Raw genomic sequence first — 26896 nt, 5'->3', positions numbered from 1 at the left:
AGATAGTTACTTGCTGTCTGCCAAGATGAGACACAATAATTAACAAAAATTTTACTTACTTTTTTATCCGTAGATTTTCTGTTAATGACTCATCCTAAGAAACTTCACATAATTGACTGCTGTTTCATATGGACCCAGTGAAACCCACCAAAACTACTTCAAGCTTGGCAGTGCTTAGCTCATGAGCTCCTTGTGCCTTTTGGATCTTTGCAACATATTGATGGTGATTTGAGGATTTGAAAGAACCTACTCAACTATTTTGTGGCAGTGCACATGGTTTTATATTTTCAGGAAATTATTTTGTAAAGAACAACTTTTAATATTGTAGTTTCACCAGTTTAATCTGATAAATGTTGAGGTGCAGTTTTGCTTTTAGAAATAACCATTACTTTAGTTGATAGAAAGTGCAAGTACAGTATGTTTTGATGCTATTTTGTTCCTGTACACAGGGATGTACAGGTCTTTTGTATTCATGAGTTAAACTTTTGTAAATCACTAACAAGCTTCAGAGAAAATAGCTTTTTCACAAGCGTATTCAAAACATGTATTGTAGTGGCAAGGGTATTGCTGTAGCACCTGCTTCAACCAGCATATAGTTATCGTGCCCTGAAGAATAAACCTGCAACAGTATCTATTATAATTCTAAATTGGTACAGTATTTTAGGCAGCTCTATGATTAAATATATTTGAGAGCAATATGTCAATAGTTTGCAGGTGATATGTAGCAACAGGTATATCCTGATGTACAGTATATGTATTACCTTTTAGAACAAGTAGTAATTCAATCTTACATCATCATGGTAGGAAAATTAAAGCAATACAGTTGAGGGGGTGGGGCTTTTGGCAATAATGGACAAAAACTGAAGTCCAATTTTATTTAACTTAATTTTTTTTCCTCTGAGTATACATACCTGGGTGGAAGGGAGCCAGAGAAGCCGAGCGTCGCATGATACATACCTCACAAGCAGGTATAAGTGTAACACCAGCGTTCTTTGTGGTGGTGTTGTTTCTCCTGTAAGATATTTATACACATTTTTGTTCTTAAATACATAAATACAGTACATCAACATAATTTGTTTATAATTTTCTGAAAGTGTATTTTAAATATGTATTTACCAGTTAATATGCAAATAACTGAGTTATAGATATTCTTTCACAAAAAGGTAGTACTGTGCAGTATGGAGTGATTTTTTTCATAAAAAGTAGGTAAGATTATAAAGTTGCTTTCAGTTATATATTTATGGTACTGCTAACTGGGTAATCTCTTCTGGTTTTATATTATTTTTTTGTTATTGTTTGTTTTTTCTTTCTTTTTCAACCCAGTATGTATATTATGCTGAAATTTTGAACTGGGATTTTTTTTTCAGTACTTAGCTGTGGAACTGTTGGTGTAAATTTATTTTTGATAAAGGTTGGGTGTGTTTATTTTATGGTTCAGACCTGCACATTTTGTTTTTGCACAAAAGTCATTTTAAAAATCTGAAATATATCTGCCAAATATTAAAAAAGTAATGGTGTGCAAGTAAATACTGCATTTTTAGTCAAATGTTGCCATTACATCGTTTTTATATAAAGGACACTTGTGAGAGATGGTGGTTAGATATGCCAAGGACAATTATTTTCAATGGTGCCTACACTGTAAAAAAAATTAAAAAAGGAAAAAAAAAAAGAAAAAAATAACTTTGTTTTAATTTTAAAGAAGTGTTTCTGTTTAAAACTTTCATCTGCTATATAACTGAAATTCGATTAGAATTTATATCTGAGAAAAAGTCTGGAAATAGTTTTTGAAAACAATAATGTTATGGATTAAATAAATATTTTTATAAATGTAAAAGCAGCAAAAGTTGTAAATACAGTTGATCTGAAGCTTTACAAAATAACTGCATCACAAACAAATTGTAGTGCTTCTCTAGCTTCTGTAGTTGTTAGTCTTGTAAATCTGTTTATAGATGAAGCTTATTTCAATGTTTTGGGGGGTTTTAAATGGTTTAAAAATAAATATTTAAGTTCTGTAAACTTTCATGAGCTCTTTCTGTTGTGCATTTTATTCTGGATTTTAATAAAAATGTGCAGAGGCGTGGATATACCTCCTATCTTGTGTTATGGTTTAGCAAAGGTGTTCCTTGCACGGAGTTGCATGGTTGTTTTGAAAAGGTTTTGGGTCGTTCTCCCTTACCCCCCATGCTGTTCTTGTCTGGAAGATACCTACCAGCTGCTATGCAACAGGGAATGCTAGAGAGACAGAGCAACTCCAGGGCTCAGTTTTGGTTTCAGTCCCATAGAGGAGTGTTCAGGATCTATGTGGTCAAACGAATGTGCACGGCCTGTGACAACGTAGTGTGACCTAATATCTCTACGGACTTAATTGTGAACTTGGCGTTGTAAAGTGAAGGTACAAAAAGGCCAGGGCCACAGTTACCTCAGCTTTTACTTCACCAGTCTCATCCCAAATCTTATTGTAAAGACCTCCATATTCATTTCTCAGAATTAAAATCATGTTTTTACTTCTATGTCACTTCCTTTAACGTGTGGTATGGTTTTTTTGTTTCATTTTGTTTTTTAATGAGACCAAGGGGAGAGGTGATAAGAATTTCTCCTGAATTTTGTAATTGGTGGTTATACCCTGTTGACACAGTCTTTAATCTATGCAACTCCATATCCTGTTCTGGGTAGCCAGAAAATTCACTAACGTGAATTAATTAATCTGTCCTATCTATGTGGTAAGACTGTAGCAAGTTACTGAACTATGGTGCCTCTTCCTGTGAAATGGGTGGGTCATATGCCTACCTCACAGGACAGTATGGGGGGGAAAAATCATCCATGTATGCGTAAAACAGCTTCATTCTCTTGTAAGAACAGTCCATTTAAAGACTGCTTTATTGTACTGCACGTGGCATTTTTGCACCTAAGGTCTCTGTGCATTGTACGACTGTAACTCTTAAGAATGGATGTCTGTATTACTGGTTTCCAGAGAACAGTTTCTTTTTCCCCATGACTTGTTAGATATTGATGAACTGTGTAACTTAATCAGCAGTATTCTGTTGCTTTGAGATAGATAATGGGAAGAGATATCAAGATATTCATTTAGGAATCATCTTCTTGTGTGTTTGGTTTGTTAGGTTTCCCACCGTAGATGGAGAATTGATATTGAAGTAGTCTTATCAAAGTAGTCTGAATCACAGAGTAGAGAAATGTATTTGTTCTTGGGTAGATGAGTCCTTTATCAATGTAATCATTCTTAAAACCCCTGGTCTCTTGATTCCTCTAGCACACTTCTGTACAGTAAGCATTGTAGTATTGTAAAAACCTGTTCTTGCATTCAATTGAATGTCTATAGTTGAATAGGAAAGTACATAGATTCTTGATGTGTTTGCACAAGGCTTAGCAATTGTTAAAGGTCTCATTTTTATAACACTGTTTTATGACTTAACACTGGAATAAAATTATTTTATTCTTTACAAAGTTTTAATGGTATGTATGTCGGCTTGCCTTATTTCACATCTTTCCAATAAATGAAGTTACACTTAATATAGAAATTAGTTAAATTTGCTGGAACCTTAGAGCTCCTCCAAACTAATATTCTTCATATACTGTGTACATTTTGATGCTTTTGTAACTTAATACATACACCTATATGTTAAAAAAAACAACTGAGTATCTTGCATGTAAATCTCAAGATTAGCTTTATCTGTAAGTGATGCATTTTATGAGCCCCAGCTACATCAGTCCAAATGCGTTGAGTAGCTTAATGTTTTGATGCTATAACGCTTCTGTGCCCCCACCCAATTAATACTGCTTGTTTGCTTAAGGGATGTAAGTTTGCATTTTCCCAGGTACTGATATGTCTTTCACCATCAGCAGTCCATGTCATCTCTCTATCCTCAGTATTTTTTGTTCATTCGTTTTACTAGTGAAACACACCCAATATTCTTGCCTCTTGGTGAACAGGGCTGAGAAGGGACTATACAGGTACCACAGGGAAGGACTGATGCAAGGGTTATTTTGGTTGTTCCTTTGCATGTGTGCCACTGCTTACTGAGATTGTTCCTTTATTCTAGTCAGTCCCAGCAAAGCTGGCTTATGCAATGATTTTAGCTTAATTTCTGTCACTTACTCAGGACTGCTTTGTTCCTCTGCTATTGTTGACCATTATGTATGATGTGCTAAGTCACAGTGTACATGCTGTGCCCCAGTACTCTCTAGTCAATGGAAAAATCCAAAAATAGTTCCCAAGTCCTTGTTTCTCCATCTCATTGCAGTGTCCCCAGCAGTCTCGAATGCCAGAGTTAGGAACTCCTGGAGGTTTGTGCACTGTAGTTTTACGTTGAACCCTCCCAGTCAGGCTGCTTGTCTGTTCTGGGCTATGCTCAAGGTAAAGCTGACCTGGGCCAGCCTTCCATGTCTCCACATGATTTCAGGACCTAACAGTGATTGTAGGTTTGCCTGTGTGCTTAAGGTATAATAACCCTTTAAGGGATGTTCTCTGGGGGCTACGTGTAAATTCTGTAGTTGAATCACTACAGCTATTTTTTCCCCTTACCACACCATGCATGTAGATTGCCATACTTAAATGCTGCATTGAATGGCAGTTCTTGCTGTTTCCATGGAGAAAGTAAACTTTCTATTTATGCAGAGTTTTTTTCCTTTTTTTTTTTTCCTTCACCAGAACATGTGCCAGTCCCAGAGCAGTATGTGGGGTCCAGGTAGTTCACAGCTTCTTCAGCCCAGAATAACCTGGAGCAAAAGCAAACTCTGCTCTCTTGTTGATCTAACACATTTCTTTGGGCAGCTGACCAAGAATGTGGTTGTTTTCAGCAGCATTCAGTGAGTCTCAGCTGCCTCTAAGACAATGAACGCACAGAGGGAAAGCAGCCTGGCAGCTCTGTGGAGCAATGAGGGCTGCCTGGGGGCTGTGAGCTGTAGGGGAAGGTGGGTTGAGGTGCAGATTGCCTTAGCTGCAGCAGCTTGGGCCCCATCCAAAAGGAGGAAACGAAAGCTCTAGTGTGAACAACTGTTTTTTTTATTATTATTTTATTGTCCAGCTTCTAAACGAAAGACAGCAATGCACAGTGAGGCAGTAACCATGAACCTAGTTTTTTTCACACTTATTTTCCATCCCTGCCCCAGCTTCCTTGTTCCTGAAATCCCTTCAAGTGGTTTGCACTGCTTTCTCAACCATAGGTATTACGGAGCTGTTCTTCTCCTCATAGTCATGTCCTGCAGTTTTACAGAGTTGTTCTTAAAGAAAAGTAATAAGAACTATAAACATCTTACAGAAGTAGCATCATTCTCCTGTTTTCAGAGTAAATTTCCTGTGTTTTTAGGGTAATAAGTTCTTTGTAATAAAAACATGTCTAGGAAGTATCTATACCTTTTCACTTCAGGGAGCAATGCACAAATAAGTAATCTCCCTCCTGCTGCCCTATGGATGGTGAGAAGCTCCCTCTCCTGCTCTTCTATAACTAGAAACGGCCCTGGTAAAAATAACATTGCATTCATGTAGCAAACAGGAACGTTTAGAAGCACCATGGTTACAGCAGCCTTCCTAATGCCAAAAGGGTAAGCACCAGCTGCCTCTCTTTCCTGCCCCCCTCCTGAGAGCTTTTTCCCCATGCTGCTTGGTGGAGGCCTGATTTGGGGGAGCAAGACCATCCTCTGCGTGCCTCACTCCCCCCAGGTTTAAGCAGGACAGTGAGGTGCCTGGGCTATGGAGCTGCTGACAGAAAATAATAGCTAATAGGCCTAAGAAGAGTGGAGCTATACATCAACATTCATTAACCCACTTACTACAGCTCAGAGTGGGATGCTGCTTAATGATTTACGAGTGCTGCTATGATATTTCCTGGGAAGGATAATGCCCTAAACTGGCCAGGGACAAGACAGAGCTGCTCACTTCCTACATGGCTCCAAGCATCACAAAGAGCACCCCATGTGTGGCACCCTGTCCTGAGGACTGGGTGTTCCTGCAGCATTGGCGCAAGGAGGGGCAGGAGGCTCTGTGCTGGGGCATTGACAGCTCCAAGAGCAGACATCTCTGCTCAGCTTCCCCTGACCATCCTGCTCCTCTCCCAAGGGGTGTCACAACACTCTTCCCACCATCAGGCTTCCCTGGAGTTGTGAAAAACTAATGTTTAAGATCTTCCATAAAATGTCTTTTTTTTTTTTTAATTTTCTTCCACCTCACTGATGAAGACTTGAGTGGCTGAGCTCTGAGCGTGGCCTGCTTGGACTGGATGCAGTGTCTGTGCAGGGCTTAAGAGAGATCCCCTGCCCAGCTGGCTAAAGCTGGACCCCTGCGTGTGAAAAGCCTGGTGGCAGAGATGTGCCGGTTTCGAGGTGTGACGCAGGAGATGGGGACCTCTGAACATTCCCAGCTGTCCCTCAACACTTCCTCTACAGCTAAGAGCACTCACACAACATGAGCCCATCACAACGTTTCGCAAGCAGCCCTGCAAGCAGGACTGTGACCATTCTGTGGGTCCGGATCAGTCCCGGCCACCTGTGGCTCCTTTCAGCCGGTGTGAGGCACCTAAGTGAAATACCTGGAGGCCCCCCTGGAAGTCCTCTCTTCAGCAGCGCCGGTCGCGCAGGACACCTCTTCATCCTCTTCTTCCAGCTGGAGGCTGCCGGAGGACAGCCGCACCCGAGCCATGGGCGACCGCAGCACCCGGCCGTACAGGGAGCAGTATTCAGCGGCCAGGAGGTCGGAGTCGGAGTCGCTGGACTCAGTGCTGCTGCCCACGTAGCGCTCGGCGGGGTGCCGCGGCCGTGGCGTGAGGCCTTGCTGGGCCAGCGCGTGCCGTAGGATTCCTGCCTTCCGGCTGCTCAGGGCAGGGCGTGGGCCCAGGGGCCTGAACTCCGAGCCGTAGGGGAAGCGGATGGTTTTCATGTCCGACTGGCTCCAGGACCGTTTGGGAGGCTGCTCTTGAAGGCCGTAATCAAAAGAGCAAGCCAGCGACCTGCTCCCCCCTTCTGGGGCTGCACCGGTGCCCACAGCCCTGTGCGAAGCCTCGTGCTGTAATTCCCCCGTCCAGGCAGTGCTTGGGCTCCACTTGGGTGTTTTTGTGGCCGTGGGGATGCATCCAGCGGCTGCTCCTGCTGCCTCCTGGCTGGGCGTTTGCGCGTGGCACAGGGGCTGTGGCGGCCTGTCTACGTAAAAGAGGACCTGCGGGGCCGGGGTGGCCAGTGGCTGGGGGCATGGCACGTCTGTGTACACCAGCGGCCTCGTGCTGACCTCCCGCATGTTGCCCACCGAGGTGCTCTTACTGTTCCCGGCAAACTTGTGGTGGGGTCGAAAGGATGTCAAGGGGTTCCTGGAGCCGAAGAGGTCGGCGGGCTCCCACGCCCGCTCCAGCTCCAGCTCGGCGTAGAGCAGGGGGAAGGCGGAGCTGCTCTTGGAGTGGGGCAGGAAGACGGGGGCTGCTTCAGGCTTGGAGCGCTCCAGCTCGGCGGCGAACGTCACCTCCGTGGTGGAGCTGCAGCAGCGGCTGTCCAGCGTGGGCTCCGAGGTGTGCACCCCGTTGGCGGTGCGGAAGGAGCCCCGGCTGCCATAGGCCAGGCGCAGCTCCTCCACCTGGCGGAAAACAAGGGTGTGCGGGCATCCTGCTCAGCCCCAGGCGGGCAGGGGGAGCAGAGCAGGGCCGGCAGCAGGATGAAGAGCCAGGGTTGTGGCTTGGACTCTGGCTGCCCCTTGGGCACATTGCGGGGACGTACCTGCTTGGACACATCTGTCAGGAGGTCCGGGGAAGAGCGGCACTGCCTCTCGTCATAGCGGGATGCATGGTGCTTCCTGCAAGGCCGAGTGCATGGGTGGATGCAGGGCCACGATGCCCCCCCCACACACACCTCAGTCCTGCCCCCCTCCCTGCCCTCGGTACCTCTCAAAGGGCAGGCTCTTCATCTTCGCCTTCCTCCCGTGCTCCAGCAGCTGTCTCTGTGTCCTCCCACTGCAGCAGCAAGGAGGAAAAGGTGTGAGCAGCACCATCGGCCCAGCCCTGGGCGGCCCCATACCCTGGGGGAGGTGAGGGGACGCGGCAGGACCGGGGTGGCATCAGCAGGACCAGGGAAGCAGCTGTCAGGCATCAGCCTCTCGCACCCAGCCAGGGCAGATGTGAAGGGGAGGCTTAGAGCCTCTGCACACCAGGGCTTTTCCTCCGGGACTTTACCTGTAGCGGAAACTCGAGCCCTTGCTGCACAGAAGGGCTTTGGGCTTTGACTTGGGCTCTTCAGACAGCCGGAAGAATGCGTGGTACTCCACACACGTCTTCCAGAAAGCCTTGCAGGCATCCCTGCTCGCCATGGTGAACTCCAGCGTGTCCTTGCACAGTGCCTGTGTGGCCAGGGACAAGCACGCGGGTGTCAGGGGCGCGCTGGGCCAGGCTCTGCCGCTTGCCCTCGCAGTCCTGAGCCGGGCAGCCGCCTTAGCAGCTTACAGAGACCTACTTACAGAAATGTTTGCGTGGAGCTTGATGAGAAAGTGCTTCCTCTTGAAACTCAGTTTGCGAATTTTGGACCAGTTGAATGTGTTGATCTTTGTATTGCCCTGCAAGGACGGACACAGCAGTTATACCCAGGATGGGGCAAGGTGCAGAAATATGACTGGCCGAGACCTGGGCTCTCAGGACACCACATGAGCCATTTCTACAGCTCTCACTGCCCCTGGGCCTGGGGAAGAGGCAGTGGGGGTTTAGCATTTGACCCTCAGTTCTCTATCAGCTGATCCCAAGAGCAGGAATTAAGGCTCAGGGCTGAACTCTGCCTAATGAAGCTAACTGTAAAACTGCAGTAGCCCAAGAGAAAACTCTCAGAGGTCAAGGCAGAGTGTCCCATCCTCCCCAGCTCACAGGGCAGGTGAGGTGTTAATGCAGAATCTGCCTCCCAAAAGAAGTGAGATGGGAAGCACAGCAGAGCTCAGCTCATTTCCACGCCTTTAATGCCAGTTTAAGCAGACTGCAAGCATACCTTACCTTCATTACTGCTATGCATCAATTTGGATGCAGCCCTGCAACACTCGTATCACAGCAGGAACAGATAAAGTTGTGCTACCCCGTGCTATGGCACTGGGACCCTCTCAGCTCTCTGGGAGAGCCCAGATTCTCATGGGCTCGCAGATGCTCTAATCATGCATGCACACGAGGGGTGTTTATGGCTCTGAATAAATAACTGGGTCTGGCAGCACTAATTATGAACAGCAGACCCGCAGTTAGGATTTTTTTCTGCTCTGGCAAGATGTTCCCAGGTTGAAATTAGTCAGTGTGGGAGGCAAGCACTGTTTCACGCCGGCTGCGAGGAAGTCTGTATTTATTCCTCAGCTATGCTGTGATTACAACGTTATGTAATTGCACAGACATTAGGTGGCTATTTTTGCTGGAAGATTATACGGTGAATGCATGTGACGCAGCCATGTAACCTGTGGTGCTTACACGGCTGTGCCTGCAATGACAAGGGCCAGCAGAACTCTGCCAGGGCCTGGGCAGGCACAGCAGTGTGCAGCCAGTGCTGGCAGAGGTGCTGGGGCTGAGCCCAGGGTGATAGCCCAGAGCATCACCTCCCTGCCCGAGGTTTGCTAGGGTGCGCTTGCTCCGAGGGATTTTGGGAGGGTCTAGTGCAGGTGAGGGGAGAAGGCTGAGGACGGGAGGTTATGGCCTCGCAGAGCCCACCCTGAGCCCCCAGCTTACCCGCAGGACCAGCACCCCCATGTGTGTCACGGCCAGGTTGATCTGCGTCCCCTCGCCGTCGCTGGCGGGGTGCGTGCGAATCCCATACATCTCCAGTTTCCTGGCCACGTCCAGCAGCTGGACGTCCGACTCAGCTGGCGTCTTCCCCCTGGAGACACAAACACACCGGAAAGTGACAAGAATGAAAAAGCAACTGCTGAAACGGGCTGAAAAGACAACGTTTTGGATGGGCGCATGCCAGGGTGCTGAGCACCCATGCCGCTGCTGGCCCTGTGTGCTGATGGAAAGGAACCCGTGCACAGCAGCCCTTACCCGTGCCTCCGGTGGTAGTGCATGATCTTGTTGTCCAGGTACTCCTGGTTGGGCAGGTACCTGTGGGTGGCCAGGTGCTGCTGGTCTGTCTCCTCGTGGAAGTCACCCAGCTCAGCTGTGGGGGGCATGGGGAGAGCGGGGTTAGCAGCAGCCCTTTCCATGCAGTCAAAGCAAAGCCCCGGTGCCCCCTGCTGCAGGCATGTGCCTGCCCTTACACTGCAGCAGGTGGGAGACGAGCAGCGCCGCGCTCTTGTCACTGCAGGGCAGCCGCCCCAGCGCCAGGTCCTTCTTGATCTGGAGCGTGAAGAGGTACCTGTGCAGGGGACAGGAGCTGCCCTGAGCGGGGACTCTTCTCAGGCCCCAGCTCAAAACAGCCAGGCTGTCCCCATGCCCGTCCCAGTGCTCGCCTGTGCCCCAACACAAGGGATGCAAGTCTGGGGCTGGGGGGGGGGTCATAGGAGGAGTGTGCAGCCCCTCCACGAGGGTACGGCTGGGCACCACCATGAGCAGCATGCCCCCGCCGTTTAAAAGGCCATTAATAGGTTTCAGAGCTAACATTCCTTTATGCTTCAGAGGGCATTTGTGTCTCCTCTCAGGGCTAATGTTCTGCAGAAGCACTGTATTGGTTTTATTCTTAGTTCCTGTTTGCAATGCGTTCGCTGAAATGTAAGAGCTAGCAATGTCATTTTTAAAAATAAAATTAAGGTTTTTTTTTTCTTTCAGAACACAGCTTGAGGCAGGAGCTAGACTGAGCAAAGTCAGACTTGGTGCTCAACTGCTAAAACGTTTGGCAGTAAACACACTGCAGCCTCTTAAGATGGCTGATTTTCAAGTGGTTTTTATATAAAAATAGAGCACCAAGATACTATTTGCAGTTTTGTTTTGTAAAGCACAGAGCTCTGGCAATACTTAGAATTACCATTGCTAACAGACAGGTTTGGTTGGATGAAGATAAGGATTTTTATACACATGCATTGCAACGGCAAAAACACGGGACTGTGCAATAAGGAAGGACCAGAACAAACACAGTACCTGGTCAGCTCTTCTCTCAGATGTCCGGGGTCCACTGGGAAAAATTTCACCATAAATTTGAAAAGAACCTCCTTAGGATCTTAAAACACAACATCTTCATAAGTTTTCTATTACGTGCCTATTGAGAACATTTACAACTCTTTTCACACATGCTGTCTCCTTACAGAGCAAATTACCCTGGTCACTTACAAACCAGGGCTGGAAGCCCTGAGCGTCAGGATCTCCGTCCTGCCTGGAAGGACCAGCCTGCCCCAACCCCTGGCATCCAGGATGGAAGCAAACGGGGAGTCGGACACCTCCAAATTATTCCAGAAAAAATGCCCCAGCATTTCTTTAAATTGTAAAGGCCCCCGCCAGGAGTGGGATTGCCACATGGGTCCCCGCTGGAGCAGTGCTATGGGTGCTGCTCTGAAGTGTGGCCAGAGCCCCACTGTAGCAGCCATCAGAAGCTGTACGTTAAACCCTCAGCAAAAGCCCTGGGCTTTACCCAGCCCGGCAAGCACTCGGGATGCAACAGCTTCAGGGGAGGCCATTTGGGCAAAGCTGGTTTGTGGGACGGGCGAGAGCAAGCAGCCAAACCCCAGACGAAGTGCAGGGAGGCGATTGTGTAGGCACCAACCATCCCAGGCCACCGCGGGATGGCTCCGGGACTCCCCCTTGTAAACACACGGGTCATGGCCTCGTGCTCTTGACCACTTGCTAGTCATCATGTATTTGGGGAAAATACTGTTTGGTTCATTATGGGGGTGGAAATGGGCTGATAGAGGTGCTGTGTTAACACGGGCCATGGATTCAGGTCAGGGTGCGCTGCATCACTGTGCAGCGGCGTGGGGGTCTGGAGGCTGCGGGGGAGCGGGGTCGCCGCACGCCTGCGAGGCACACGGTTAACACTGCTCTACACGGGGCTCGCGCTGTGTGGGCATCTGGGCTGCTAAGAGCTGCAAAGGGGAAAGGAGGACACTCCTAGAGCAATTCCTACTGCTCTGCCAGCACAGCAACATGCACATACACGCATGCGCGCGTGCACGCAGCCGCCCCTGCCCCTCCGCCAAGCTGTCAGGGTATTAACGGCTCAGGCCTAAAATGGTGCAAAAAGCAGATTGCAAAGGCAGTGGCGTTTCTGCAGGATTTTATGTGGACAACGCTGTTTTTGCAAACAATTCTGCCCAGCTTCACACCATACGGGTAGCTCAGGTAAATGCCAAAAACCCGAGCTCCCGTCCTCAAGCCCAAGAAACTACACAAATGTGCCCCCACTGGTAGCGACTGAGATGAGTTTTATTTTTGAAATACTTACTTTTGACTTGCTTTGTTATGGGTTTTAGTGGCTCCAGCCAGACCTGAAATAAGGCAATGAACTGGGTGAATGAACAGCACAAGGGCAGTGGGAATAAAAGCAGGAGCATCGTGCTGGAACACCACAAAGGAACACTGGTTAGCTTGGGGACTGCCACAAACTGCTTGCCACAGACGGTTACGGATAAACCCTATGGGCTGTGGCTGTCACCAGGGCTTTGCCGACCAGGTCATGGCTTGTGACTCCAATTTTCAAGGATTTTTTAGCATTATGGCAAGCCTTTCCGATTTCGATTTTCCACCCAGTATTTCGTGGAGGTTCCAGCACCTGCAGCAGCGCGGGCTGTTTCTGCCTGGCTGTGGGCACTGCCATGGGGCCGTGCTGCAACTGCACTCACGTGGTTCCCGGCCTGGCTGCGAAACTCCAGCCCGAAGTACTCCTTCTCCGCCAGGTTGAGGTGGCTGCAGGTGAGGTTAAACAGCCCTTTTCCACAGGATTTTTGCTAGTGAGCAAACAGACCAGGGAAGCAGCAGGTTAGGCAATGCTGACAGCAGTGGTGAGAGGATTTCAGGGATATTGGGAAGACGATTTAGCCCCCTCGCTTCAGCTGAGATAGGCTGTGGGATTTTTCCAAATTGTGCCACAGCAAAACCTTACTCAGTAAATGCTGATGGCTTTGGTATGTGGGACAGGATGAGAGCAGCTGTATGACATTTACCTCAGCTCTTGGAAGCCAGATTCCTCCCCACCACTTCTCACCTTTATTCAGGAACTTAATAAATCAGGAGGGGAAGGAAGAGGAAAGAAATCTCAGTCTCACCTTGCCTGTTGCAGCCGTTGGGACAGCTCTGTCCCTGGCTGGAGCCTGTGGACGGACACACTGCCTGGACCAGGGACAGGCAGGCAAAGGTGCACAGGTAACTGCAAACCGGGGCACGCCACCGGTGCGGCCAGCCCGCATGCGGATGGCCAGGATGAGCTGCCATTAATGGTAATTAACAGCAACTGGACCTTGCAGAGATCCTGTGCATTGGGCCCTGGGTCATCTGCAAACTTCAGCGATGTTAATTAAGTGGCACTACACACTGATAAGGCAGGCCAGGTTTATGTACACCCAGGAAACAGAAATACATTGAGGGCATTTGGCGTTGTCACCACACTGCCTGACTCAGCTGGGGAATGACCTGGCAGGCCAGAAAACCCCGAAGATGACCACGGAAATGACCAAACCCAGCAAAAATCCATGTTCCTAAATCATTAACCCGGGAAAAGCAGCCCAGAAATGAGCAGTGGCCAGTGCAAAGGCCAGCTGGGCTAGGAGTGGGGTAGGGGAGTCGTGCGGCACGGCCTGCGCAGGGGTGGGAGGGGACGGGTGCTGGCGGGGCTGCATGCTAATGACCGCCTTTCACAGCTTCTCCCCGGGTGAAATTGCTAGCTCCGTGCTGTAAGGCTGCTGAAAAGTGATAGCGTAATAACAGCATTCGCTCCGCAGCACTCCCGGTTCTCCCCGAAATTACTGGATCACAGAGGTAATTAAAACAATTATAATTGTTGATTCCCAAGCTAGAATTTTCCAGCATGAAAGGCCTTGGCCTTTGTCAGGCATCCAGGGAAGACAAGCGTTTCCTACCAGGTTATTAGCCACCACGTCTGCGGGCAGCGAGCCGCTCTCCTCGGCGCGTGCAGACGGGGCTGTGCTGCACTGCAAAGCAGGCGCGCGACGTGCGGGACTGGATCCTACGTCCCAGCCTAAATGTGCCGCTGGTGGTGCGTACAATGATGCTGCAGGGCCGGGGCAGCACCCACAGGCAGAAACCTCAGCAGCGAGGCCGACAGAAAGGAGGGGCTGCACGCACCCTTCCTCTACGTGCTGGGAGCAGATGGGGCTGTACGCAGGGTATGAAATGGAGTGGCACGTCCAGAAGCAGACAGCAGCACGTGTGATGCACGGGGACGTGCACAGCCTTCTCCAAAGGACCTCCTGGCAGCACACGTGCTCCAAGGGCAAAGCCACATTTCAGCGGCTTTTCCTGTCAATACACCCAGCAATGTGTTTTGGGGGGGGCGAATTGCTGTGACCATACCCCACCACCTTGGGAGATGGCCCCCCCACGCTGGCCATGCTGGTGTCTTCTGTGTGGCTGCAGTTGGTGTGCAACGCCATCGACCAAAAGCCACCAGCCCTGGTGCTCCCCACCCCCTTGCTGGACCAGCTTGCGTGCAGCCAGCTCTATGCACCTCCTTTCAAAAATTCCAGTCTTTTCTCATTAGAAGGGACACGAGACCAAGGGAGACTTTGTCCTTCACTCAGTTCCAGCAATTAGTTTCCCTGGCTTGTTTGGTTTCCCTTTTCTTTCTTTTTTTTTTTTTTTTTTTTCCTTCCCAATGAATCTTGCCCTGTAGCAAAGTCTACTTGCAAAGACGCGAACCCTGCGAACACCCAGCCTTTGTGAAGCTGTGAAGTGGATCATGCTCTTTCTGTGCTTCTCCCAAGGCTCCAGGGGCTCAGGGCTGCTTTGTTTAAACCCTTTCCAGAGAGAAGAGTGGCTTTATAGGCAAGAGCACGCGCCAGTTCACAGCTTTAGATATCTGGGGCAGGGGAAAGAAGTAGGGAGGCAGCTCTGCAAGGTCTCCTCTCAGTGCCAGAGGCCAGCAAATGCGGACGCGGGGCTGTCTGGGTGCCAGGGCACTGGGGCAGGGCATCCCAGTGTCCTCCCAAGTGCAAGGTGCTGGGCCCACTGGAGCACGCAGGGATGTGCCGGCACCAGGCTAATGCCTTCCCCTGCCATGGGATCACCTCGTTACACCCCCAGCAGATTTTTAACTTGCCAGCTGGGGAGTGCAGCCGCAGTGCCCTCTTGCAGAGCTGGCCCTGGTGTGTGGCCGCAGGGGGGGTACCAGTCCTGGCCACCTGCAAAAGTCTGGCCACACGTGCTGGCAGCTGCCATACCCATGCGAGGTAGGTACAAATGCAGACGGTGAGCGCAAGGCATCAGGCCTACTGTGTTTTCTCTCTGCTGTCTTTCTCCCAGCCATTATACTGAAGTACTAGCCATTGAAAAGAGCTTTCCAAAGTCAGGTTTAGGAAGAGTTGCTTGAAATGTATGCTCAAGACTTAGCCCAAAGCGGTCCTGTTATAATGGAGACCTCACTAATTCGGCTACTCATTTATCGCAACCACGCAGCATGAAACGCATAGGATGCCTAAAAGGGGTTTCCACGACCCTTCCTTGCTAAAAAAGGAATCAGCTCCGAGTGCCTCTAATGGAAGCCATTTGCTGCAATAACATGTTGTGCTGAGCTGTAGGACTGTAAGTGTTTTGGGAAATAAGAAAGCAGAGATGGATAAAATGCAGCAATATTGTAACAGCAACATCTTTCAAATTGTCTTTTACTGTGCCCTGATCTAATTGATAAAAAAAAAATAATAATAATAATAAAAAAAAGACTAATCTCATTTTTAAGCAGACTCCAGGTCTAGGATACATTAATTAAACTAAATCAGACAACTTCCATACCAGTCCAAGAGATGAAATTCCTTTGCAATCCTCTTTTGTGCAAAATTGCCATTGCAAAGAAACTGAACAGTACGTTGAGACCAAGTAGTTCTTAGGCTATGCTATAAAAAAGGACAGGAATGTCTAAGAAATGTAAAAGAACTTGAAAAAAATGGTTATCTATAAAACACACTGGTCCCATAAGATATGTAGGTAAGGACTAGAACAGATCTACCTGAGTTATCTAATTTGTTTAGCTACTGTGATTATCAAATCCTAACCAACAGCAATTGCTCAATGACACTTGTAATTCTAACACATAGACAGGACAGCCATTACATTTAGTTTCAGTTATCTATACACACGCACACCCACATATATATAAATCTAATACCATAGATACTGATGCCTGACATTTAAAACATATTCCAGCAGTCAATATTCAAAGCTAGTGTTTGCTAAATACGAATTATTAATGACAGTGTGTTTTGGGACATTGTCATACAGAAAACAAGACACAGTGAGTTTTTTTCCTCAGTTATCCCCCAAACCAGTTTTCCTTTTTAAACAGAATGCCCAAGAAGAGACACATACAGATGTTTCTCACCACAGGTAGTGTAGTTTATTTAACTACTGCTATTTTTATTCTGTTCTCCGATTTTTCTTCCTTGTTGAATGCTCATGCTGGCAGCCAGACAAATACGAGAACTCCGCACTTGTCAAGAACATCACTTCATATTTGCTGATTTCCAAAAGATAACACCAGATAAATAAAAGCCATTCCTCCTTCTTTATAAGTAATTCCAATAAGAGGAGAGAGTGGGAGTGTGTTGGTGCTGAAAGACACTTAGCAATCAGCACTGGGAGCTTTTTTTAAGCTTTTTGTTTGTTTGTTTTTGCTTGTTTTGTCTTTTTGCTTTGCAAAGCTGAAAACCAGAAGCTAGCAGAGAACATTAGAGAGCTATGCAATCCTGCAGAGTAGAAATGACTTCACTAATTAGCACAAAAACCAATAATATCATACCCACTTACATCAACTACAAAGATCTTCTGGGAGTCATCCAGGAACTGGACTTTCAGATGCAGCATCCTCGAGCATGCGGCTGAGCGTGCAGCAGGCGCGGCGTCCTAGTGCTGTGAGCAGGGAGCCCCGACTCCTCGCTCATAAATAATTTCCTTCTCAGCTGGATGCAGAAGGCTGCAGTCACAGATGTGGAGTGGAGGTTGCAGCAAAGGAGTGGAATGTGTAAAACCAAGTCAAAAAAATAATGATGCCTCCCCTGGTCTGAACATCACCACTACACTGCAGGATACTTCCCCCCTGTGAATGATGCTTCTGTCGCTAGGGGAGAAGGCTGTGCACCAGCTCTGCAAGAGTCACAACGATGGGGAAGAGCTGGTAAACATGCAGTGTTACAGCTCCTGGTGAGAAATGTGAGGGCGAAGCGAGGCCAGGTTTTACACAGCAGGGTCAGGGAGCAGCTCCCCTGCAGAAGTCACGGAGCAGTGAGCATCACCTGCGCTTTGCTCTGGTTAAGTTGCATTGAAACGTTTGTTCGCTAGCAGTCTTGCGTTTGGCTGGTGCGGCGAGCCTCTTGGTAGGTCAGGTCCTATCAATCAGCCCAGCAGATGCATGTGAACCTGGCAGGAGGGCTGATGGACTTCACCAGAGACCCCAAAACGTTTCCTGCTGAACCAAAATGCCGTGGGAGCCCTTCTTGGGGAGGCAGAGGAGGGCCTGGGGCGTGCCAACCCCCACCCCATTCTCTGCCCTGTTCCTCTGACTGCCACTTGTCCCCCTCCCTGAGTGCTTGGATGACGGCAGCGTGGGAGCCCCCGCTCACAGAAAAAAGAGGCAGTGAGTACATGAATGCACCAAAATGCAGCCACTGGACTGTCACAGGGGATCACTATTGCTGCTCCCGGAAAAAAGCCCCAACCACTCACAGTCCTGGGGGACTCAAAGCAAAGCTAAAAAGCCACATTAAGTGCTGCTGAGATTTTGCTTGTTGCTTTCCTCTCAATTTCCACTGAAATATCCACTGTCAGTGACTCCAGGCAGCTGAGCCATTTGCTGTGCTCCCTCTTACACTTCCCAAATATTCCTGGCAATGGTAGGACAGAGCCTGTCAGGGCACATACTTAGCTTGCTCTCTGGGCTGCAGAGAGGAAAAAAACCTACAGAACCAACTTCTTATTAGTATTCTACTGACTGGGACAAAATAAATAAATAAATAAATATATATATAAATTGAAGCTAATCTGCTTTTCCATGTGAATCTGCTCTGCAAAGCAGGTGAAGTAATCTGCCAGTGGCGAGGGAAAGGGGCTGGCTGTGCCAAGTGTCTGGTCACCGCCTTGTGGGACCGAATGTCTTGTGCTTTCCTTGGCCCAGGATTCATGCTCGTTGTGTCACTGGAGGGGGGCAGCGTCACCTGCAGACCTCCCAAAGAGGACCGAGCGCCTCTTCCTCAGCATGACCGTGCCAGACGGAGCTGCCGGAGAACTTCCGCCCAGGCAGAGAGCTCCTCGAGGAAGCAGCACGGTGGCTTGGCTGCTGTCTCTGGCCACAGGCTCAGGTGAAGCTGAAGTCTTGGCTGAACAGCGTGAGGCACAAGGAGCACAGTTCATTAACCAGCTGGTTAAAAAGCCTGAGGTAGGGCACTGATACTGCAAAACAGGTAAGTTTCTTTCTGGAACGGGATTCCTGCAATGTTCCTGCTCTCTATGCTGGGGTCTTGGCTTAGATACCAGCTGCTTTATTTATTTATTTTAATGCCTTACCTCACCCACCCCCCAAAAAAAAAATTAAAAAAAAAAGTAATTTCAAAAACTGAAGTCTGAAAGAACTAGACTGGTTAAAAAAAAAAAAAAAGAGAAGAGAGAGGAAACAGCAATGGTCTATTTCTTGATATATGCGGGACCATGCCAGGATGACCAGCCGGCTGGGCTCCTGAGCTATGAGGGAAACAAAGAAATAATTTGAAACTGCAGAAAAGATCTGAGTTAGGTGCTAAGAAAGACCTGTAAACTGTGAGGCAGGGGAAATACTAGAGCAGAGAGTCCAAGCAAACTGGGTCCTGCCACGGGGCCGAGGAAAGGATGAGCTGAGTCCTTTCAGCCAGCCTCGTCTCTGACTCCATGCATGAGCACAGATGCCTCCTGCTTGCAGTCTTGCATTAGTAAGGAGACTTCCCAATTGATGCAATCATTCCTGGAATGCCTGTTGCTGATGATGACAACTGGAGACCTGTGTGGGCAGGGGAAGCAACTGGAAGGAAAAGGAAAGCGTTTATGTTGCTCATTCAGTGGGAGGCTGCCAGCAAGCGCGCCGCCACTCTGCAGCCTCACACTGTCAAAGTACAGGCCCATCCCTGGATTAAGAAGGTTGTGCATAAATACTTCGTTAATTTGTTGTTGAGAAAAGATCATAAGGACATCTGCCAAAGTGGTATTCATTGACAGTTCTCAAATGGGACTATTCATAGAAATATATCAGTGATTAGTCCAAAACAAAAAAAGTTCCCTAAAGTTTTAACAATGACTATTATTTTTCATTGATTTCTCAAGTCATTATATTTTGAGCATATCTCAACAGTTACAAGTGACCAGCCAAGTCCTGCCCTTCCAGAAACTTCTGCACCAGAACCATTCTATTTATTGAATATAATAAACAATGATACATTTGCATTTCCATCAAATTTTCTTGCCAAACATCAGTTAAACAGTCTGACATCACTCTGCTGTAACTTATTACTCATAAGTAATTGCTGGGAAAGTAGAAGCGGTTGCATTTTTAATTTTGCATTTTAGGTAGGTTTTGCCCATTAGCTTCCAACAGCAGGATGAGGCCACGCTTTGCTTTGACACCAGAAGGTGACATTATGCAGCAGCATAATTTGCCCCCGGTTTGCCCCAGTCCTACCCAAGAAAAGGTTGTGTAGTGTTTCAGATGCTTGGTGACTGCTCTTCTTGCTAGAATTCCCACTGAGAGCTGTACTTATGGCAACGCAACATCACAAATTACTCACTGAAAGAAGCTCCACAGACACCCCGGTGTTCATCAGCGTTAATATATTCTGTCTGCAAAACTTGATGAGGCTGGCAGGAGGGGACCAGCCTCGATGCCTGAACTCTGACGAGAGGACTGATGTTCAACACCCCTGGCGTTAGGCTGGAAATGAAGACAAGTATAAGGAAGAATTGTGCCGTCTGCCAGTCTCTCACCAGGTGGTGCCAGGGCAGGTGATGACACAATTACACACTAGCTGTATGAATTATTTGCATCAGTGTTCAGCTGGGAAGTATTGCAAGATAAACAAGGGGCAGGACTTTTCGGAGTGGTCCAGCTTCTGTGCAGGCAGCTCTCCTGCAGGCAGGCATCCCAGCCAAACCAGCAGACCCGTGTTCATCACAACCTGCAGGCGTCTGTCTGTGTGGGAGCAGAGGGTGACCCTGACGTGGTAAGAAGCATGTTGATGTTTCAGCTGTTGGACCAGGTTGCAATTAAAAAAAACAAACAAACAAAACCAGAAAAAGTAGGTTCAGCTTTATTTAAGCACTAAGTCAAATTCAGAGTCAATTGCCCTGCTCCTCCTGCTTTTGTTTTTTTTTTTCACTGACAATTTCTGATATCCAAGGAAGCAGTCATATCAGATCTTATTCTCGTAATGACATTTTTGCTTCTGTCTCGGCAGCTGAGATAAATAACAATTTTTACCAAGACGTAATAATAGAGTAGGAAAAGAAAAATAACCCTTAATCATGCACAAAAAGTCTCCGAGTGTGATCTGCAATTCCAGACACCCAATAGACAAATTAACCGTAAGTGCAAAACTTTCTTGGCAGTCTTATTAAGATACACTCTGACCATGCTACCGAAGTCCTGAAATCTAAATTTATCTCAGTTATTCTTCTGTTCTCAACCTGCACCCAACCGCGTTTGCTCTCCAGGGACGGAGCACAGCCCCGCGCTATGAAGACCATTGCCAGGAGGAAACCGAGCCTTGCCTCCAAGCTCCCTCTCGTGGTTCTCGTGCCCAACAACCAGACAGCGCAGGTGACTCGGTGGGCACAGATGATGAGCGATTCAGCGCAGCAATAACCCTACCTACCATGCATTGATGTATACTGCTAACTTTTCTTCGTTTTTCAGATGCTGTGTAAAAACTATTATCAGGCAGTGACGAAGGCAGCTTGCTTTATGCTAATGCTATATAAGAAACTTAAATAATGGTACAACTCTGGTATTATCCAGAATAAGGTGTTGTCTCATTTTTAATGCATCCGTCGTGCTCCGTTGTTGGCACAGCTAGATAAAAAGCACTCAGGGATGTTTAATTCTAACAGCTCGCTTCCAAGACACAAGAAAGCAATTTATACAGAAAAAGGAAGCCTCATGAACATATCAAGTCAAAGGAGCACTGATTCCTCCATAGACTCAGGCGTGTTTCAGCTTTCAGTCATTTCTGGCTGGGGAGATGCATCTGCCTACATCTATGTAGTAGTACAAAAAGTCAGACGAGGCTATACTATCCTTAATTTGCTTCAAGCATGAACACTTCACGGTCCACTTGCATGTCTCCACGTCAACAAGGTAAAGGTAAATTTACCTGTAACGCAGCGGTCCTGTGACAAGGTCTCAGGATGCCTAGGCTCTCTGTCCTTGTGAGTGTTGTCAGGAAGACAAACCAAGCAATCCTCCCCCTCGGGCTCTCCAAGGGTAGCATGCAGATCTTTCCCAACTTACGCCCCAAAGGGAGAAAACGTCAGACCCCAGCTAGGAATGAATATCGATTCCAACATACACGCACTACACTGCAGAAACCTGAATGACAGGTGGGTAGTGTCTGCCCTTCTGCTCACGCAGCTCTGGCGATCAAGAGTTAGGAGACCATAAACAGCAGCAACTCTTCAGAAGGGAATGAAAGGTGATAAGGTAATAAAGGCAGCTTCCTTTGCTGATCATCATCAGGAAGGATCCTACGGCTAAAGGCTGACTCTGAGGAAGCTGCCAAATTAAGTCTGCAGTACCAGATGAAGACACTGAACCCTAGAGAAAAGGATGGACTTCTAAGGAACTATATTGCTTATTTTCATGACAGATGTGGTTTCCCTCTTGGCTGGAGACAACCAGCTCTAGCTGAGTAAGCCTTGATTACATCTAGGCAAAGAAACGCACGTGTTCTCAAGGTGCCTCCAGGCTAATGGATCAGACCCATCTCACCATATAGATCTTGATCCTGCATTTTGTTAACATGTTTCCCTCCCAGGTAGTCTCTCTTCTCCCACTCACTTCCTTTGCTTTTATTCTTCCTTTACAAACCCTTATCACACTTCAGTCCTATTAAGGCCCACCAAATTCCAAGTATATAGCTCAAAGCAGAGCTGAAGTTGAGTCAAAGCCATTCTTCACAGCAGGAAGCAGAGGACAATAGAGCAGCATCCATCTGAAGTTGGGAACTTGGTAATTTTGCAGTGATCAAAGGCAATCCCTGTTTTACAGTTCCTCTTCCAGGGCCTTCTGGCAGAGGGTGGAAGCTGAAAGACAGACGTGTTTCAAAGAACAGGAAACATTCCTACACCATGACTGGCAAAAAGTTTCAGGGGTACATTCGTGAAATCTTTCTAAATCATTAATTTTGGCCACAAGATAAAACAATTCAGATGGCCCAAGATAGCGTGCTGACAGTTAATAGAGAAACGGCCTACATAGTTAAAATGTTTGTTCAGAGAGGTAACTAACAGATTTTCCCCAAAAGAAACCACTCACAGCCAGACTCCAAAGTACTTCCAACCACAGCTTGACCCTAGGACAGGCCCTGAAGCTAAAATCTTTATTCAAACCTATTAGAAAATACATTTGCATTACTGAGATTAAACATAAGGCATTTGGCAAGTCTGTGCTAATTCCTGGAACATCAAATGGAAAACAGTGCCAGGATCAGTAATGTGACTGAGGTCATAGAAATACAGGGCTGCAAGGGACTTCAGGAGATCCCACATGACAACCCAGCATACTGAGGCAGGAGCCATACATACCACACAAGCTCCTTCCTTCAGCAAATGGTTGTCCAGTGTTGCCTTCAAAAATTCTCCATCACCTCCAAATGCAGCTTGCTCCAGCACGTCAGCCATCCAGTGAGAGGTTTTCTCTGATTTCCAACATAAATCAGCTTTGCTGAAAATTCTGTTTATTTCTTCTTGCTTTCCCAGAGCGGTCATGCTATGGATGACTACACAGACATTCCTAATTTGCTTTTAATTGTCTAAGCTCTTTTACAGTGGTAGGATGAATCCCAGGCTGACAATTAACGATCCTATCTGCCAGTTCCCAAAGGGACAAGTAGCCCTTAAGGAATGTTACAAACAGCAAATATATTTTCTCTTTTCTGGGCTGACCAGATAATTTAAATCTAATGTCAAGGCAGATCTTCTAAGGACATAAAAATGGAGAAAATAATCAGCCTAGAGGCAGAAGAAAAAAAAAAAAAACTTGAAGAGCCAGACATTTCCCAGAAAGCTGACTATCTGAATTACTGTGTTCACTTATTTATTTTATCAATTGTTATTACTCTATTTCGTATAAGCGTAAGAAGTCTAAATCAATTCTATTGTGTAAAGTATTTCATACTTTCATACAAAAGTATGAAAGACTTCTCATAAATCTGAAAAAAAAATCATTTTGATTTTTAGATCTAGCCCACTTATTTACATTCAAGAAATGAAACGTCAAAATTATTCTACTATGCAATATGAAAATTATTCTACTACGCCAGTGCATCTGATTCCAGGTAAGCCTGAGCACCTCGTAGCCTTAATGCAGTCTTCACTTTATGCCCCCCAAATTAACATTTTTCTTCCAATTAAGAACTGAGGTTACCCAGTAGCCAGCAATGTCTCAGAGCCTCAAATGCCATGTAAGCTTCATCACTGAAACTATGATTTGGAGGAAGTAAGTCACTGTTAGAAAGCACATTCAAACAGAACCTGCAGAACACAGACAAATCAGAAAACAAACATAAACAGCAAATGCTTCCCTTCGTTGAGTGTTTTTCGGTTCCTGCAACACAAGAGACTCTTCCCCATCAGTGGCTGCAGTTAACTCGGGACTTTTTGAAGGGACATGAGGAGAACCACAGCTTCGAGGGGTGATCTTTTAACATTGATTCCGTGCTAAATATACTGGCTCCATAAAGAAAAAAATTTATCCCCCACAATCTTGTAGTTGAACTGTATCATTGCTGCCAGCAAAGCTATTGTAAGCTCAATGCTGCCCTCAACAGAGCCAAGAAATAATTACAGGTAGGATTTGACCTTTGAATTGAAAAACACAGTTGCTGATTTACAGCTGAAAGTCCATCTTCTCTGCTCCTCACAGCTGCACTTCTCTGCTCCTCAGCAACTGTACTGACCAGGCAGAGCTAAAAGCGAAGCACCCTTTATTATTTCACTTTCACACTGTGCAGAGCACAGGGCCACAGCCACCTCATCTCTTGACTGAACTTGCCCGCAGCCGCAGTAGCTGTGCGCACACTTCCTCCAGCTGCCAAGCGAGCGGTGACTCAACCAACAAACGACCGAAGCACCTACCAGCAAGCCGAGCTAGCAGGGCTGCTGACTTTTCAGCAGAGATAACTCAAACAGGTCAATAGACACTGTTTTAGAACCCGTATCTCATTTTAATTAAGGCTAGACACTTCCACCTGGCTCAGAACTGTAATTACAGTAAAGCCTATTAGGGCAGATAACAGCTTGCTACCCGACACGAGGTGTGGCGGCCGGCTCGCACCCCACCCACTCCGGGTACCCTGCGTGTACTTCCTCCTAGGGCCGTCTCCACTGCAGGGTTCGTGCGGTTGTTGGTTCACAGCCCAGTGCAGCCAGCCAGGCTGCAAGGCCAGCTCTGCCCTCGTTAGCAATTCGTTTATGTGCCACCCTGCTACACGGGAGCGGGGTGGGAGAGTCCTCTAGCCTGTGCTGTGGTTAGCTAGTGCCTTCCAAACACACTGGGGGCCTACATGTCCTGGCCACACAGGAGAAGTGGGACACCGGGCAGCTTTCTGCATGGCATGGGCACTTTTACAGCAGGAACTGTTCCACCAGAAATAAAGCTTTGCCTATGAAGTCCCATCTATACAGCCCTCTAAACCAGCTAGCCCAGGTTTAAAACAACATGAAGCTGTCACACCTGTTTTATGAAGGACACTACTCAACAATTGTACAGCAGTAGCTGAGTTGACTCTCAGCACCAAGACTTTTGAAATATAATGGCCTTAAACATAAATCTTCCACACTTCCTTAAAACCCCAGCCCCAATGACACTACTGTCACCTTGAAACAAACCAGTGCTGTGAAGTCCCAGGGACTTACTGGCTGCACTTGTTGTCAGTTCCTGGCCTGAGTGAGAAGAGGAAGCAGCTTCGTTACACTGGAGTGCCATGAGAATCAGGAATATTATCACCCAACTATGACTTTTTTAAACTGCATGAGAAAACAGACATAGACAATGACCAATCAACTAGTTACATCTGAATGCACATCAGCCTTTGTCAGCTAACACACTCGCTGACGCATCAGTGCTAGTCAGAGCAACACTCCTTGAGAGGAGGAGGTTAGGGGAAGCATACATTTACTCCAAGATCATTTAGAACGGGCGCCTACCTTTCCTCTCTGACATTTTCCCTTGAGATGGAAATTATTTCCCGGTCTCAGTGAGGAAGTCTGAGGAGCAGGAAGGAACAGTATGGATGCCTACCAACAAGATAAGGCTAACACTTTTTACCAGGAAGAGAAGCATTAAGTGTGCTAGGTGATTTTGCCTGCCGACACAATGCAGACAACCAAAGGTGCTGCTACAGTAGCAAGTTTTTGTTGTTGTTGTTATTTTTTTTTGAAGTTTAAAACACATTTCACATTAATGCATGGCTTTAGTTACAAAAGCAATATAAAGGGTCAGTACCAAGACATTAAGTTCTGAGGAAGATGCACTTTTTGTTATAGAGTCCAGATGATTCAATCACTGACTTAGCAAATTCAAGGCTTTTACCGAGCATTTAAGATAATGGTTATCAAATAGCACTCTCAGCTGAAAGGTTTTGTAGACAAATATTCCACCTCTCGAGGCAGAGCTCCAAGTGTGCTTATTGGATGGTGTGGTGGAAAGATGCCAGTTCAGGGTTACTGGGAGGGAGAGTAGCTACCGGTACACCGTAAGATGATGTCAGGGCCCCTACCCATTGTCACCTTTATGAACGCAGAAGCCTGTATGAAAAATAAGGACATTACAGATTTGGACAAGACAAACATGGACACTTTTGAACAAAGCCTCATCATACCAGCCTGCGAGCGGAAGCACCGCTGCAGCTCTTGGACCCCATCTTCTCTATTCACCGCATGAGACAGTGCTTTATGCCAGCCCAGCAGGGGTGTCTGCACGGTTTCCCTGAGCTAGAAGTTGTAATCCCTGACAAGTCAGGTGTAGCTACTATGTTTGGAATAACCAGTACCTCAAAAAAAAAAAGTTACTAAATAAGAGGCTTGTTTATTCAGCCCACTTCAGAAGAAATTGAACACAGACTAGTCACCCCGGTTTGGTAATACAGGTATCTATTTTATTAAAAAAGTTACAAACAGGTGGACTGTAGGGTTGTCTTACAAAATGACAAGAATGATTTCTACTGGAAAAAACTTTTTACAAAGCATTATAGGTAATTGTTCCATTTTTGCACTTGTTATTCCAGATTTCACCTATCACTGATAAAGATACAGTACATTAGATACATGATGTTAGGTTACATTTTTATTTGTAGAGCCCTACTGCAGTGATTTGAACAACTCCTAAACAGATGCCATAGTAAAGACAATACATATTTCATTTATTATTAGCCTCTTACTCTAATAAGCAACTTCACATGCAATCTATTGAGGAAGCCTAAAATAACTTTTGGTCCCTTTTGTGTGCTGAAGAAACCATCTCTCGTTTTCCCAGTCCTGTCACTCTAAGCTAGTTCAAGTTTTTTTTTTTCCTCTTTTTTTTTTTTTTTTTGCTGAGGTCGATGAAAATGAACACTGGCTTGATA

General features: G+C 46.9%; 2 protein-coding genes across 2 annotated transcripts in view; one reads left to right on the top strand and one right to left on the bottom strand.

The window, feature by feature from the left end:
• Positions 1-2022, top strand: part of STK26 (serine/threonine kinase 26) — a gene marked incomplete at its 3' end in the record, with an annotated part of 32067 nt that extends 30045 nt beyond the window's left edge. The window contains exon 12 of the mRNA XM_080553596.1: positions 74-2022. Within this exon, the coding sequence (XP_080409722.1) occupies positions 74-98 (25 nt within the window). The remainder of the gene's footprint in view (positions 1-73) is intronic.
• On the bottom strand, positions 1296-26271 carry FRMD7 (FERM domain containing 7). The gene is made up of 13 exons (XM_080553594.1): positions 18840-26271; positions 16848-17920; positions 12716-12820; positions 12319-12361; positions 11022-11055; positions 10205-10302; positions 9990-10104; positions 9678-9825; positions 8447-8542; positions 8166-8329; positions 7878-7946; positions 7714-7789; positions 1296-7573 (listed from the first exon to the last, which is right to left on the bottom strand). The coding sequence occupies exons 2-13, from the start codon at positions 16902-16904 to the stop codon at positions 6530-6532; spliced, it is 2049 nt and encodes a 682-aa protein (XP_080409720.1). The 5' UTR covers positions 16905-17920; positions 18840-26271; the 3' UTR covers positions 1296-6529.
• Positions 26272-26896: the final 625 nt, after the last annotated feature.

This window comes from Anser brachyrhynchus (assembly GCF_964034855.1).
Source record: "Anser brachyrhynchus genome assembly, chromosome: 13".
Lineage (NCBI taxonomy): Eukaryota > Metazoa > Chordata > Aves > Anseriformes > Anatidae > Anser > Anser brachyrhynchus.
Note: the sequence above shows the minus strand (reverse complement) of the source record. Positions and strands in the feature narration are given on the sequence as shown.